This window comes from Anopheles marshallii, chromosome 3 (assembly GCF_943734725.1).
Source record: "Anopheles marshallii chromosome 3, idAnoMarsDA_429_01, whole genome shotgun sequence".
Lineage (NCBI taxonomy): Eukaryota > Metazoa > Arthropoda > Insecta > Diptera > Culicidae > Anopheles > Anopheles marshallii.
In genome coordinates, this window is record NC_071327.1 from 82,674,055 (window position 1) to 82,689,075 (window position 15,021).

At 47.4% G+C, this 15,021-nt stretch overlaps 5 protein-coding genes across 5 annotated transcripts; 2 read left to right on the forward strand and 3 right to left on the reverse strand.

Moving 5' to 3' along the window:
* Positions 1 to 2,012: 2,012 nt before the first annotated feature.
* Positions 2,013 to 7,250, reverse strand: LOC128711479 (integrator complex subunit 14). The gene is made up of 2 exons (XM_053806357.1): positions 7,059 to 7,250; positions 2,013 to 3,656 (listed from the first exon to the last, which is right to left on the reverse strand). The coding sequence occupies exons 1-2, from the start codon at positions 7,248 to 7,250 to the stop codon at positions 2,013 to 2,015; spliced, it is 1,836 nt and encodes a 611-aa protein (XP_053662332.1).
* Positions 4,041 to 6,316, reverse strand: LOC128711478 (dnaJ homolog subfamily C member 2). Its single transcript, XM_053806356.1, has 2 exons — positions 5,955 to 6,316; positions 4,041 to 5,874 (listed from the first exon to the last, which is right to left on the reverse strand). The coding sequence occupies exons 1-2, from the start codon at positions 6,314 to 6,316 to the stop codon at positions 4,041 to 4,043; spliced, it is 2,196 nt and encodes a 731-aa protein (XP_053662331.1).
* Positions 7,251 to 7,549: 299 nt separating the features above from the next.
* On the forward strand, positions 7,550 to 11,231 carry LOC128711023 (uncharacterized). The gene is made up of 4 exons (XM_053805889.1): positions 7,550 to 8,803; positions 10,399 to 10,877; positions 10,943 to 11,108; positions 11,181 to 11,231. Exons 1-4 carry the CDS (start codon positions 7,550 to 7,552, stop codon positions 11,229 to 11,231), a joined length of 1,950 nt encoding a protein of 649 aa, XP_053661864.1.
* On the reverse strand, positions 8,921 to 9,853 carry LOC128711024 (vacuolar protein sorting-associated protein VTA1 homolog). The gene has a single exon (XM_053805890.1). It carries the CDS (start codon positions 9,851 to 9,853, stop codon positions 8,921 to 8,923), a length of 933 nt encoding a protein of 310 aa, XP_053661865.1.
* A 724-nt stretch (positions 11,232 to 11,955) lies between the features above and the next one.
* Positions 11,956 to 14,141, forward strand: LOC128711773 (chromatin assembly factor 1 subunit B). The gene is made up of 4 exons (XM_053806660.1): positions 11,956 to 12,090; positions 12,158 to 12,350; positions 12,435 to 12,948; positions 13,013 to 14,141. The coding sequence occupies exons 1-4, from the start codon at positions 11,956 to 11,958 to the stop codon at positions 14,139 to 14,141; spliced, it is 1,971 nt and encodes a 656-aa protein (XP_053662635.1).
* Positions 14,142 to 15,021: the final 880 nt, after the last annotated feature.

Genomic DNA, 15,021 nt, shown 5'->3' on the forward strand with positions numbered 1-15,021 from the left:
AACAAAAGAACAAAGAATTCATATTGTGAGTGAGGCAAACGAAATAATAGAAGATAACAAATTTACGTTATTATTTTCTAACATTAACATATATCTATATATATATATATACATGAATATATTCCTAGTAGTGTAAGGTTTTTATTAACATTTCCTAATACAGTTAAGAGAATGGAAGAGAAAGGAAAAAGGCAAAAGAAAGGAAGGAAAATGAAAAGTATACTAATTTCCCTGTCTCGAAACGAACCGTAAACTTACTTTAACGTTTCTTTTCTCTAGCTAACAATGTATTGTTTTCCTTTTTCCAATGGCCACATTCAGAACACTAACTAATGTATACTAAAAAAACAAACAAACAAAAATGCAACCATTGTTAGCCAAATAGTAAATGATAAAACTCATTAAACAGGCACCGTCCAAAAACTGAAGCTAAACACGGTGTAAAGTTGTGGAAGAACCCGTCTCACCGAAGCATTCTTCCAAACAAGCTTTGTGTCCACAACACAGCAGCAACCCTCCTTCAACACCCGTGGTCATTCTTCCAGAATCGAGAAACAAAGATGTTACCATGTTACGTTAGCCTGTAGGTCCCGCGAACCACGTGTGTAGAAAGTTGGTTGTGTTTGTTGATGGTGGTGTGCGTTTGGGGATGAAGGAAAATCATTTGCACGTTCCTTCCCTGTCCTGTGTACTACTTTTGATTGAAATGCCTCCAAGTCTTATCGAAAAGAGCGGTTAGGTATTGCGTGACACGAACCCAACTCACACTCGACCCGCTGTGATTATGCGGGGGGAGTCCTTGGAAAATAGTTTTTTTTTTAATCTGCTTTAGTCAGCCATAGAAGAGGAGAGTGGAACTGACCGTTTGGTAGAACGGGTTCCTTTTCATAAGATTTCTTTTCAAAGGATCCACACGTAAATGCAAAGAATAATTTACAACAGGAAGGAACTGTTTTCCACGCGTTTCTTTGTTGATTTCAAATATCTCAGCCAACACACTGATCCAAAAGTTTTTTTTTTTATAGATGAATGAATACATTTTGAAGGCCATGCAAACACAAACACATAACTTAACGTCCGTGCCATTAAGAGAAAAGTGAAAGTGGATATGATAATTAAGAGAAGATAAAACTAGTGTAGAATAGCGATGAGAGGCAAGATTGCTGCTTGACGGTGACAACACAGAACTACCTTCAGTTAAAAAGTACGTAAAACATAACTTTAGATCTAGAGACAACAAAATGTATACCGCATTAAAACAAAAAAAAAATACCTACCATGGGAACGAACCTAGAACAACGCGCACTTTCTTCCGCTTGGGGGAGCGTTCATGCTTGTTTTTTGCTATTTGTTTGCGCTTTACAAAAATGTACATGTAAAGGGAAAACCACACAATTACTTTGTTTGTAACAAAAAAGAAAGAAAAATTTAAACGTAAAATTTAGAAAATCGGTACACAACACCCTGTTTAGCTTACACTATTTCGGCAAAATAAACTAAAGCAGAGAAAGTAACAAACACGAAAAGCAAAGACGAAACGCAAAGTAAAGCAAATGAACTAACAGTGGCCGGGTGACGGAAAGAAGTGAACATCGGTGTAACAAAGAGTAATTTACAACGCAAGATGGCAACGGCAATGCTCTACTAATGCCGGAAGGAGAATGGTTACCACCCACAAAAACAAACGAAAAGAAAATGTATACTATTATATTATGAATTGATCATTACAACAACTCAAGTGAATGCTAGAAGAAGGAAATTCCCTTCCTATGCGCAAACGCAAGCAAACCTAGCGCAAGAAAACCGGAACCGAACCGGAAGCTGCCTCATTTAAACCCAGAAATGACAGCTGAGAATAAAACTATTTGAAATCTATGCTCAGAGAAACCTCAATGAACCGTGGACGGGAACGAAAGAAATTGGGCAACGATTGGTTACTGTTTGTTGGTTGTTTAATAACTTATCTATTTCTTTTGTAGTCGTGCGTGTTTTGATAAAACCGTTGCTCCTTTCTATGCCAGCTGATTGTATTGTGTTGGGAGCGCGTGGATAACGGACTTCAGATCGCGATTGTTCGTTTTACGAAGTTCAACGGCGGCATGCGTGAGCTGCATGGAACAGTCGGGTGAAGCGTTGAGAGGCAGTGTGCTGATTTCGCGCTCGAAAATGTGTGCCAACCCTTCGAGCAGCTCGACAAACCCGAGCGATAATGCGGCCCGTCGGATGCGGTTCAGCTCCTTGTAGAAGTGTTGCGTCTTTTCGGGCAGTTTCTTCGCGTGTCGCAATACCTTCTGTATGTCGGACTGTAGACTGGCGTGCCGGATCCAAACGACAATAGTTTGCGAGTAGCTGCGCTTGTCTGCCTTGATGGGGAACGATGGGTTTTCGCCCTGGAAAGCGTCTTCCAGTGTGCCGAGGTAGCGTAGATCACCCAACCACGGTACTACGTCACTGCCGGGCGGGAGCACATTCAGCATGAGGTTCCACTTTTTCTTACCATCCGCGTACGAGTAGATGAACCCGTACCAATTATCGCCAACCAACACCAGGGCGGCCATGTTTTCTACCTTGAGCGCACCATGCAGCAGCACGCAGACCGATTCCTTGTTCACGTCCGTACCGTCCAGCCCGTGATCTTCATGCTGATGATGTTCGCCTGCGTCCGATTTGGCGTAGAACGCTTTAATGTCGGCTTCGAGACGTTCTTCGGCGGATGAGTGGCCGTGCCCGTTCTTCAATCCACCGTTAGATGACGGCTTTCCACTTTCGTTCTGCTCGGAAGCTCCAACCGTGCCGCCAACGCTGCGTGGTAGTATCAAGTGTCTGCTGACGGACATTGGAGAACCAATGTCGGACATTCGGAGAAATCCGCACACTTCCAGCCGACGTGACATCAGCTTGGTTGTCTCAGCACCCAACACATCACGTGCGGTGTAGGGAAGTGGAGCTGGCCACACGGTCACGGGTTCTTCCAGCCGGAAGTATCCTCCACAACGCAGTGTTGCTTCGAACTGTCGATAATTGATATCGCACATTGTTCCAAAGCACTCCAGCGCCGATGTTCGCGTCAGCTGCCTCACAATGTCCTCGCCATCATCTCCGGTGATCGGTGACGCATCATCTCCCGCCGATTCTTCATGCTTTATCTTCATGCGTGGTATAAACAGTTGTCCCTTCTGGCCGCTCACTTCCAACAGCTGCATGTAAAGCTTCGTGCCACATCGAAAGGCGGAATCTGTGGACAGACTCCCGAGGCACATAAACGATAGTTTGCTCGGGTAGGAGAAACCGACCCACTGGTTTTCGCCCGGAGGTGGAATGGCGGCACTGTTGCTTCCAACCGTCACCATTGCCTTTGAACCATCGGTCGTTGCGGCTGCCGCTGCAGCTGACGCACATGCCGCCTTGTATGTCTGTAAGTTAATAATCGTATTCTTGAGCGAACTCGGTCCCATTCCAACTCCACAGTCAGTAATGAAGATGATCTGACAGTAGTTCTGACTGCCCCAATGCGCCTTAAACGCATTGTTCACCGCTACCAGCACATTCTCCAGACACGTCTTGTCGTAATGCTCGATCTTGTGCAACGCATTCCGGATGGAGTCGTAATCGCGCGTAAAATCCACCACCACCTCGTACAACGACGAATAGATTATCTGACGGAAAGAAGTACAAGAAATAAGAAAAAGGCTACGTCCCACCCTAGCTTTCCCTCCCTGCCATTTCCTTCGAAAGCAACTCCACGCTACACGACAGTAAGAAAAATGAAGGTTTGGAGATTTGTTGTCGTATTTTAATTAATCATTGTCTGCAAATTTCTTGAGGCGTTCTGTTGGTCGCAATCGTATTGTAATAAAGAATAGTTGTATTTTTGTCTGGCGGTGTGTGTGTGTATATGTGCTCTGGTACAGATGTGTATGTGTGTTAGTTTTGCTATAATAAGATCCAAATGTTAGCATTATGTACAAAGGTGCTGTCCGACACGGTGCAGGATGCGGGAAGATGTTATACAAGCCTCATCCAGCTCGCCGGTCCCACCTCTACTTTACACTCTGCTGCGCCTCACGCTTGGCGTTGACCAGATCGACCAGCTCCTTCACTCGCCGCATGCAATCCTTTTTCGTCCGGTTCGGTATACACTCCGCTATCCGGTCCCAGCGATCCGGACCACACGACACCGGGTACGTCTTGATGGCTTGCTCAAGCAGCGCCTGTTCCTCCTTGCTCCAGACCCGATTCGCATCCTTTTTGGCCGCCGTACCACCGCCGGCGGGTTTCGTTTTCCCTTCACCGGTCACCGGGGCAGTATTATTAAGTTTATTATTGCTATCCTCCGTCGTCGTTCCGTTCACCAGCGGTTTATCCTCTTTCACAGCCTGCTTCGGTTGCTTGTTGCGATTTTCCTTGCCCTCGGCAGCGGCACCGTTTTCTTCCGTCGTTACATGGCCCTTCGTTCCGCCATTTACTATCGGTGATGCGACTACCGTTTTCTTCTCAACCGCTGCCGGCTTAGGTTTACTTTCGTGCTGTCCCTTCTCCTTGGCCGCTGCCTCGGTTGCCTCCTTCATGCTGATCTCCGAATTGTCGATTATCTTGAGATCCTTTTTACTGCGTTCGAACGATTCGTACGCCTGCTGGTTAACTACCGTCTTAAGGTCACTCTTGGAGAAATCACCTGCCTGCAGTTCCTTCGCCTTGTTCAGGGCGTCCTTAGCGTAGAACCGCATATCGCCCAGTTCCGTGCCGTGCTGGTTCAGATAGTTCGCTATCACCTCCCAACGGGAAATCGTTCCGGCCGGGAACAGATTCACGGCCTTTATCAGCAACTGCACATTATCGTGCGTCCACATAGCCTTCCGATTGACAACTTTCAGTCCGGCATTGTTCGGTATCTGCGCCGTCTGCTGGGCGACGATGCGTTCCTGCTCACGCTTAGCCTCCAGATCGTCGAGCGCTTTGACAAAAACGTCCCGTCCGCCCGTCGCTAGCTCCTTGTTGAAATCTTGCAGCTCGAGCAGCTTGAACGAATCGATCAGCTTCTCCACACCCTCCAGATGCTTCAACCGTTCCTTGTCGTTCGTGGCAAAATAATCCTTGCCCTTGGCCGTATCGCGGAACAATTTGCGCTCCTTCTTCATTATACGCTTCGTCCGCTCACGTTCGATCTGTATTTGCTCGATGCGCTTCTGTTCTGCCTCCTCGGCACGCTGTTTTGCTTCTGCCGCTTCCTTAACCGCACGTTCCTCCTCCGCCTTCTGCACCTGGTAGGCGGTCTGTTTTGCCCGCTTGGCTGCCAGTTTGCGTTCTTTTTCCTCTCGCTTGAATCGGACTACGCGTGGATCGTTGTTGTACGCCAAATCCACCAGCGAACGGATCCGAGCCGATTCTTCCTTCTTACGTTTCAACCGGATGGCTTTGTTCTGTTTTTCAATCCAACGGCGTTCCTCCCGATCCTGACCCTTCTCCTTGTCCTCCTCATCGAGATAGCTGAACTCACGCCAGCTCTGGAAGTTGTACCAAAAGTCGTAAAAGTGTTCTACCGCCTCGCGGGACGTACTATCGTCGCCCAGCTGGGGTGCTGATTTCCGCGATTCGTTCCAACGGGCATTGCGTCTGAACACGTCCCGGAGCATGCCGAAGAAATCCTTTTCCACCTCGGACTGGGACGGAAGCGCATCGTCAAATTCGGGATCGATAGAGTCGAAGGCACGACGGTTCTTCAGGGTGCCGAGCGTTTCGTACGCCATCGTGATGCAATGAAAGTAATCATCGTCCTGCTTTACATTTTCGCCCAGTGCTTTTCGTTTGTCTGGATGGTGCTTCAATACTATCTTGCGATATGCCCGTTTGATGTCGTCATCGGTCGCCTCAAATCTGCACAACACGGAGGAGAGAAAAACGCGTTACAAAGACAATCGTGTACACATCGCGAACGAGTGGAGATGCATGCTTACCTCATCTTCTTCAGTCCAAGCACTGCGTAATGGTCCTGATTTTTCCAATCCTTCGGATCCAAACTCTTCAGATAGTCGATGTCAACTTCGAACAGCTCATCAAACAGAGCTTCCGGATCGACAGCGCCGGATGTCATGTCTTGTGCCGCATCTGCCGGCAGCACGCCGGAAGCGATCAGCTCATCCCGTGTCGGTGGGCATTTCGGTGCAATTGGTTTCGTTTCGTGAAGGTACTGTAGATATTCTAACCCTTCGTTCCATTCGGTGCCCGCTGAACAGCGTCGCAGGTCGTAATTAGTTCTCAGTGCAACGGTTAGCACGGCCGAAGAAGCTCGTTGGCTTTTGTCACTAGCGGCTGCCATGGTGGTGCTGACGATGTACGACGAACCGCACTATGTAATATGCGTCTTTCTTTTCTCTCCCGTCTTTTATGTAACACCCAACAACGAGTCCGCTGGGGGGAACGTAGAGTCGGCTTCTGGCAGCGCTTCTATTTCGTCTTGAGCAACGACGACCAATTAGACAGTTACGAACGTTCGTCTCACTTTTTCACAGCCGCAATCCCACAAACGGGCTGCACTACCGATACCTAACCTCAAACACGTGGGGTGATCGCACCGATGTAAACGACACACCAGACAGCTGCAACTACGGCGACGGATCGGGTTGTTTGCTGCACATTTCCTCTCTTTTAATGGTGCGCGCTGCACGGGCAACGTTTGGACCCACCTTCTTTCGACGCGTTTCAGTTGATCAGGAACTCACAAATACCCGGGCTTTGGCGTGCGAAGAGCGAAGGAATTTTTCACAGGCAGAATTTACTTGACATAGCGCGGAAAAACTTCACACACAGGCAGCGCGGCTCGGTTCGTAAAACTGGTGCACACGAGTGCGTTTAAGCGTGCGAGTTGAAGTTTGCAGACGCCGCGGGTTCGAACATGCTTTCGAACATTGCATATCTTTTCTGAGACCTTTTCGAAATGAGTCCATCTCCCTTTTTTCCTTTCGTGTAGTGTGGTGCTTTCTCTCCCGTTCTCTCACGCAAACAAACCAATGTAAACAATGCCCTAAGCATATCCCAATCCCTCCTATTTATGCACTTACCAACGATACGTATTCCAAACGGGCATGCTTGGTGAGATAATCCAACACGTAATTGATGCCCTGGACGGCTAGTTGATGATAGGTCAGCACATTATCCGATTCCGCACTACTAGATCCACCGGTGCTTGATGGTTGGTTTGGAATGGGGCGCGACATCGAAAGCGACACGTCCAACGCTATGATGGTAGGCATGCTGGTAATCGGAAGATTCTACTGTACGCTAAACAATTGTACCCAACATTTAAAAACACCTGCAAACCACATAAAACCACTAAAATTGGGGTGCGATTCAATGTTTATATCCGGGATTTTGCTTTTGCATGTATCAAACAATAGCTGTCAAAGCGCTGATAGAACGTCAAGATGCTGTCGCCGCCATTTTTCACGCGCTGTTGTTTTTCATCAATATTTGCAAGAAAGCCGTACAGCCGAGGCATTTGAAATTGAAATATTTCATCACATTTGCAATTCTCTCATCGTAGCAGAACGAGATGCCGAAACTAAAAATCCCCAAAGCGGAATTCAGTGACGAAAAGCCGGACTTAAGCGTTAAAGTAAAGCAAAAGCGTAAAAATGCGCACCAGGTGCGTAAGTATTTTCAGTCCGCTGGCCCAACCAAGCAAAAGTGCAACTTCTGCGGCTGGGAAACGCGTGAAAATGCCACACGAATGGTGCAGCATATCGTGCAGCGGTGTAACGATGCGACGTCGGAAGCCCGAGACGAGATATCGGCATCGGTGGTGGATGCCGAAGAACGGCTTATGCAGTCCTTCTTTACGTCGCATAACAAAAAGGTTGTGCACGACTTTTTCAAATCGGTGGACAACGATCGGAAGCGTCAGTGTGTGTTCTGCAAATGGACCACGATCTTGAACCTGACACGGATGCGTTATCACATCCTGCAGATGTGTCACTATGTGCCGCCCACGGTCAGGCAAAGCTTCCTGAAGCAGGAACACTCGGATGATTCTCAGTATGATACGTACTGCATCGTTAATGTGGATGATGGTGATCGTAAGGGGCTGCAGGTGGTGTCCAGCAGTTCGTTAGAGCATGCTGATGCGGCAGTAGTTCAGGAGGTGGTGATCAACTCTGACGATTACATGGATCAGGTGGAGCCAGACACGTACTATGAAGAGGAGGTTGCAGAACAACTGTCGCAAGACCATCCGGATGATCTGCCGGTTAAGAAGTCTGCATCGGACGATGAGATTGAGTTGGATTTGGAAGAAGACGAAAATCAAAGTGAAGAGCTGCCTGAAGCTGAGGCGCCTGAAGACGAAGGCAAGAAAGCCGAGCTTCAGTTTGTCAATGTTACCGAAAGATATTACACGGTAAAGAAAAGAAACGTTCTGGAAAGATCTCCACCCGTTAAGACCGTAAATGTAACGAAACAACGAGCAACAGAAGTGCGAAAAAATCAAACGATCAGGCAATCCCCGAAACCTACCACACTGCGAATAGTACCTCAAAAGAATCAGTCAAGATTGAGCGAAGAACAAATGAATAAATTCAGGACACGTTTGGCCATTGCCAGCACACCGAAACAAACAGCTGTGGTTAGGAAGGAACAAGACGCAACAAAATCTCCTCCTCGGAAAAGTGATCAGACTGCACCGCAAAAAGAAAAGCGAGATGAGAACTCAATTCCACTGTTGCAAAAGTCGGTCACCATCGTGAAGACATCACAGCAGGTAAAGCATCGCGCAGGAACGTCGACGTCTCTTCAGAATACCCCGCGACAGGTACGTGCAGTTTTACTTTATTAAGCAAAATGTTAGTTCTCTGAGTACATAATACAGATGCAAGAGGTTTAGGATAAGCGTTAAAACAACAAAGAAAGAACCGGCTTCCCCGCTGGTCTAGCCGTCCTGTCCGGTTTGCAGCAGACGTAGCGCCCTCTGGAGATTATCGATCGACGTATTCAAATCCTCGTAGTTGAGTGCGCTTTCCGCCCATCGGCAGTACTTCTGCGCTTTAGTGATTTGTTCCGGTCGGAGCTGCACGCCCGTTGGTGTTATCAGCCGATTCGTTTCCACCGGTGTGCCGGCCACACCTGCCACCGGTCCACCCGTGTAAGGTTGGAATCCTCCCGGTGGTTTTTCCGGTTCGCTCGGTGGGGTCGGTGCTTTCACGTTGCTGAACGGGTCTGTAGTGGTAAAATTTGTTGGGCCAACCGGTGGCGGCTGTGGCGATGCCGGTGGGCGCGGCAATGCGGCAGGAGTATTGCTCGGTCCCGGCTGGGGATCCACGTTCGGCAGAAAGGCATCCTGGTCGAATTCTTTGTCATCCTCGGTAGGCAGAGGGCCCGCAACGGGTGTTTCGCCATTTTTCAGGCAGTTGTGAATGTAGGAGGCCTTCCACTTGGCATACTTTCGGTTCTGTGTTACTTCTTCCGTCAGCTCACCGAATATCTGACACACGTCGTAGATCATCCCGGCGGTGTAAAACGCTTTCACGACGTTCTTTCCGAAGTTGCTCGCACGGTCCTGCTTGTCGGCGTAGAGGAATAACTTGAGGGCGTAGTTTTCCAAGTATGCCTGAGCGGCCACATCATTCGTGATAGATTCATTGTCCGCCATTTGTGCCTTGGTCGATTCCAGCCAATCCATTAATGCAAGCAGAAGTTTTCGTTCGTCTATGCCCTGGTTTGATACCTTAAGGCCAAGCTGCAGCCCGTACAGGCGGCACCAGTAGGCGACGATTGGATCACGGCTATCATGCTCTTGGGCCGTCTTGAGATAATGCTGAATGGGCTTTAGCACGGCTGACACGGGTGGAAAATTGGCGGCCATTGTAGGTTTCGTTCGTCCTCCTCCGCCAATACGCAAATCAGACACAACACAACACAAAATAAAGGCCAATAATAGCCCTTTCGCAGCGATGAGTAATGATGCGTCGATTTGACGTTTCTGAAAATAAGTTTGACAGTTGTAATTTTGCTTTGTTTACCGTCGATAGTCGTATGTGCTTTCTCGTTTTTGCTAGCAGAGTGCGTTTACTATCGTTAAGAAGCGTGCGAGAGAGTGAAACAGCAGCAGCGGTGTTGTTGTTTCGCGCGAATGATAAGCGATAGTACACCAGCGCAAGAAGAAATAGAATCGAAAAGCGGGATCTAAAGTGTCGACGCCTGCTGCGATTGCAGCGGTTGATAGGGAAACTTGTACGCGTGGCTAATCGTGACATCTGAAAAAGGTTTTCCCCAGAACCCGTGGAAGCCTGACGAGCACACTTTTGCAGCATAATTGGATATCTTACAATGAAGAAACTTTTACCAGCTATCATCACGACCGGCATTGCCGCCTGTTGCTTATTGGTCTCGTTCGCCATTATTATACAGGAAAGCGATGCAGCCGTGCCGGAAGATCAAGGATCGTGCCATTCGTTCGGTGGCGGACATGTCTACCCACAGGAAGCGCCGCGATTTGTCGACCACAAGCTCCAGTACACGAAGGCCGTCATCTCGCGTCCAGCTCCGGAGTTCGAAGCTACAGCCGTGGTGGATGGTGCCTTCAAGAAGATCAAACTTTCGGACTACCGTGGCAAATACTTGGTGTTCTTCTTCTATCCGCTCGATTTCACCTTTGTGTGTCCGACGGAAATTCTTGCCTTTTCCGACCGGGTGAATGAGTTCAAGAAGCTGAACACGGAAGTGATTGCGGCCAGCATCGATTCTCACTTCACCCATCTCGCCTGGATCAACACTCCGCGAAAGGAGGGTGGCCTCGGTACGATCAACATTCCTCTGGTGAGCGACATCACGCACACCATCTCCAAGGATTACGGTGTGTTTTTGGATGATCTGGGCCATACCCTGCGGTAAGGATGTTCTGTTTGGCAGTAGTTTAGAAGATTTCAGCTAATATTGTTTTTGGAAATTTCAGTGGATTGTTCATCATTGACGATCGCGGTATCTTGAGGCAGATTACCATGAATGATCTACCAGTCGGTCGGTCCGTCGACGAGACGCTACGATTAGTGCAAGCATTCCAGTACACGGATAAGCACGGAGAAGTTTGCCCTGCTGGATGGAAACCAGGCCAGGATACGGTAAACCTTTGGAGGAAAACAATAATTTCGTAGTTTCAATGTGTTCTAACCTGATGTCATATATTTTTCCAGATCGTACCGAACCCGGAAGCAAAAATTAAGTATTTCGAGAAAAATCATTGACGACGTGAGTGAGGTACATTTGATACAAATTGAGTGTTATTTTCAAAATTCTATACGTTTATAAGCTCGTATGTTGCCAACGGAAGAGATCGGCTCGGTGGATATAGTTTACAGAAAAGTATCTCCCCAGAACTGAAGTTCACATTGAATAAAGATTTTACTTAAATTCTGTACATTAGTTTAACGTTTGCTTTATTTGTGAATTACAGTCCTTATCCGGTGACAATTTTGAACGAAATGTATTAATGGAAAACATCGTAAACCGAGTGGGGCGGGTAAAAACCAAGCAAACACTTTTATCGATGAAACGAATCGATTATCGATTGGTACGTCTCGTTTGGCATGGCCGAAGATCGAGAAACATTTTAAACAAGGTAAAGAGAGCACACGTCAAGCAGACGATAGCATGTTCCGAATCCTATCTTGGCAACTTTTAAAACGTATTTGCGTGATCGGATAAATGTTGATCAACTCATGATCCCATGTACCGCATCTCATCTGATTTGAGAGGCAGAATATGTCCAAACATGTGTAGATCGATTAATTGCATTTAGTAACCTCGGTAATGCAATGTTTGTTGACATACGGCTGTCACATACTGGTTTGTCAGTTGTAAAGTTTGCGCGCTCAATTTGTTGTTTTCTTCAGCGGTTGGAAAGGTGATCAAACAAATTGTTCTTCAACGATTTAACCTTTCGAAACTATTGGCCACCAACACTAAGCAATGAAGTGCCAAATCCCGGAAATATCGTGGCACAATCGCGATCCAGTGTTGAGTGTGGATATTCAACCGAAAGGAGCGAACGATCGCGATCATCAATATCGGCTGGCATCCGGTGGGACTGATTCGCATGTGCTGGTAAGTAGAGGGGAGCCGATGGTATTGTTTGTTCGATAGATTAGTAATTGTTTGCATTTGTTGCAAGATCTGGTACATGATACAAAACCCCATGTGTGGTACGATCAACCTGGAACTGGCGGCCGATCTTACGAGACATCAGCGAGCGGTAAACGCGGTACGATGGTCTCCTTCGGGGGAACTGCTTGCTTCCGGAGACGATGAAAGTGTAATCTTCATATGGAAGCAGAAGGGAGAAACGGAGACGCTGAACATTCTTGGTGAGTAATGTACCTGGTGGGGGAGTAATGTACAATGGGTGGTGGGAAGTATCTGATCATGTGTCGGTTGTTGCGGAATTGTAGATACGACCAACGAACAAGACAAGGAAACGTGGCTGACAATGAAGATCCTGCGCGGCCACATGGAGGACGTGTACGATCTGTCGTGGTCTGCTAATTCACAATTTCTCATTAGCGGGTCGGTGGACAATACGGCGATCGTGTGGGACGTGCAGCGTGGTAAAAATCAGGCGATTCTTCAAGAGCACAAGGGCTTTGTTCAAGGTGTTGCATGGGATCCTCAAAACAAGTACCTGGCCACGCTTAGCACGGATCGCTCATTCCGGGTATACGACGCGCAAACGAAGCGCGTTGTTTCCAGGTGCAATAAATGTGTACTACCCGTACCGCAGGCACATCCGCTGCGAGATAAGACTGTTCGACTGTTTCACGACGACACATTGCAGACATTCTTCCGGCGTTTGTGCTTCAGTCCTGATGGCAATCTGATCGTCACACCGTCCGGAGTTGCCGAAATCGAGGGTGTTCCAAAGCCACTGAACACTACCTACATTTTCTCGCGGAACTCACTTCGGCAGTAAGTTTTAAGCAATTGGCAATGAGACGTGCTGTACCAAATATTAACGCTTGTTCCTTTTTAGACCCTGCTTGACGCTTCCATCGCCTGATCAGTACTCGGTCGCTGTTCGCTTCTGTCCGGTGTATTTCCAACATCGCTCACATGCAGAAAGCAAACCACCACTTATACCGCTCCCGTACAGAATGGTGTTTGCGGTGGCTACCAAAAGTTCTGTCTATCTGTACGACACACAACAGGCCGCCCCATTTGCACTGATATCCAACATCCACTATACCCGGCTTACGGATATGTCGTGGTCATCGGATGGGAAAATTCTTATCGTCTCCAGTACGGATGGTTTCTGTTCGTTGATTTTTTTCGCCGAAGGTGAGCTGGGAACGGTATACGAAGCGCCAGCGTCGGAAACATCTCTTGCTGACAATCCCAGTACACCTCCGCCACTATCGGAGACCAACAAGCGTTCACCGTCACCTTCAGCGAAACAGAAGAGTGCGTCGGGAGGGATTGATGATACAAAGCGAGATAAAAAATCACCCCAATTGATAGCAATCAGAAGAAAGCCCAAACCAGAAGAAAATTCATCTAATAGAAGTGATGATGTCGAGGGCCAGTCAGCCGTTGAAAAGTCTGTAAAACCCGTTGAGTTACAAGCGGTGGAATTTGTCATTGAAAAGGACAAAATTATCAGCAGCGCAGAAAAGTTCGATAGTCCAGCCAAGAAGGATCGACCCGTAACACCGATTGCGGTACGACGACACCCGAGAACACCTTCGGACAAATCGAGTGACCCACAGCAAACTCAAGCGGCTTCATCGGTGGGAAAGAATTCTCCCAAACCTATAGCTATCCGTCGACATCCGCGAGCACTGGAAACCGGTGTCGCTAAATCGGTTATCGAACCAACCGCTGAAGAAGATGCTAACGACACATGGCCCATCGATGAACCGAAACCGGTTGCCGTAATAGAGACAAAGAAGAAACACACGATGCCACAGCCTTGTCCAATGGAAACTGACCAAACGGAAGACATTGTACTGATCGTGGAATCAGACGGGGAGGATGATGTGTTGCCCGTTGTCGTTTCTGCAGACGAACCGCCGAAGGAGTCGAACACCGAAACACAGAAAACACCGCGACGAGTGGAATTTCGAACGATATCGACGCCGAAATCAAAAAAGAAGCTTTTATGAACGCGATTGTGAGGTAGTTGTCCAACGTTCCATCGTGGAAGATAGCAAGGATTAGTGTTAATTTAAGCATGTGAGCTAATATGATTTAATATTATAACCTAATACAATTTACAGCCGATACAGTTAAATAAGATGTATTACACATGAATTTGTACATATTTATGTTGACACATAAATATTGGGAAAAGCATCTGAAATTCGTTACGGGTGCTGCTATTGCTCATTGATATTTGCAAAACGCAGGAAACTTTCTCTTCGCGCAATGAAATGTTTCACGTATGCTTTTCACACAATTGTTCGATTCAATGTCGAATGATGCATTCAAGGAAGAGTTTCGTTAAGTAGCGAATAAACCTTCAACAGTGTGATGCACAGTGGGATATCCAGCTATAATAATTTTAGATATTTTCTCCGTGGATTAATTTTACTTTTGAATCTTTCCATAAGAAAAGGCTGTTGAAAATATTGTACATAAAAATAAATATCTTTTTTCCGGTCACAAAATGTCCTGTCAAACAGAAGCGTCACTTCACCATCCCAAATCAAGGGGTGCGTGCAGTGAGCGCAACATAACTTTATCATTCCTGGCTCACTCGTCGAGACGAGCGGACGTGCGTACTCCGAGGACTCGCGTATAGCGTTGTGCTGCAGTTTAGTGGCGTTTTCCCCGAAGCAGTGTGTGTTGGCCTGTGAAGGCGTGCACAATTGAAGACGCGACGGAAGAATAAACTACAATCGTGTCGTGTTTAGCAAAGACAAGTGTTTTTTTGCGTCTGTACGTGTGTGTGTGTGTGTGGGATTCACCTCATTGTGCAACCATTGCTAACCGTTGTTTTCTTTATATGCCCGTTTCGGCAGTGCGTACGGGTTTGCGTGTGTG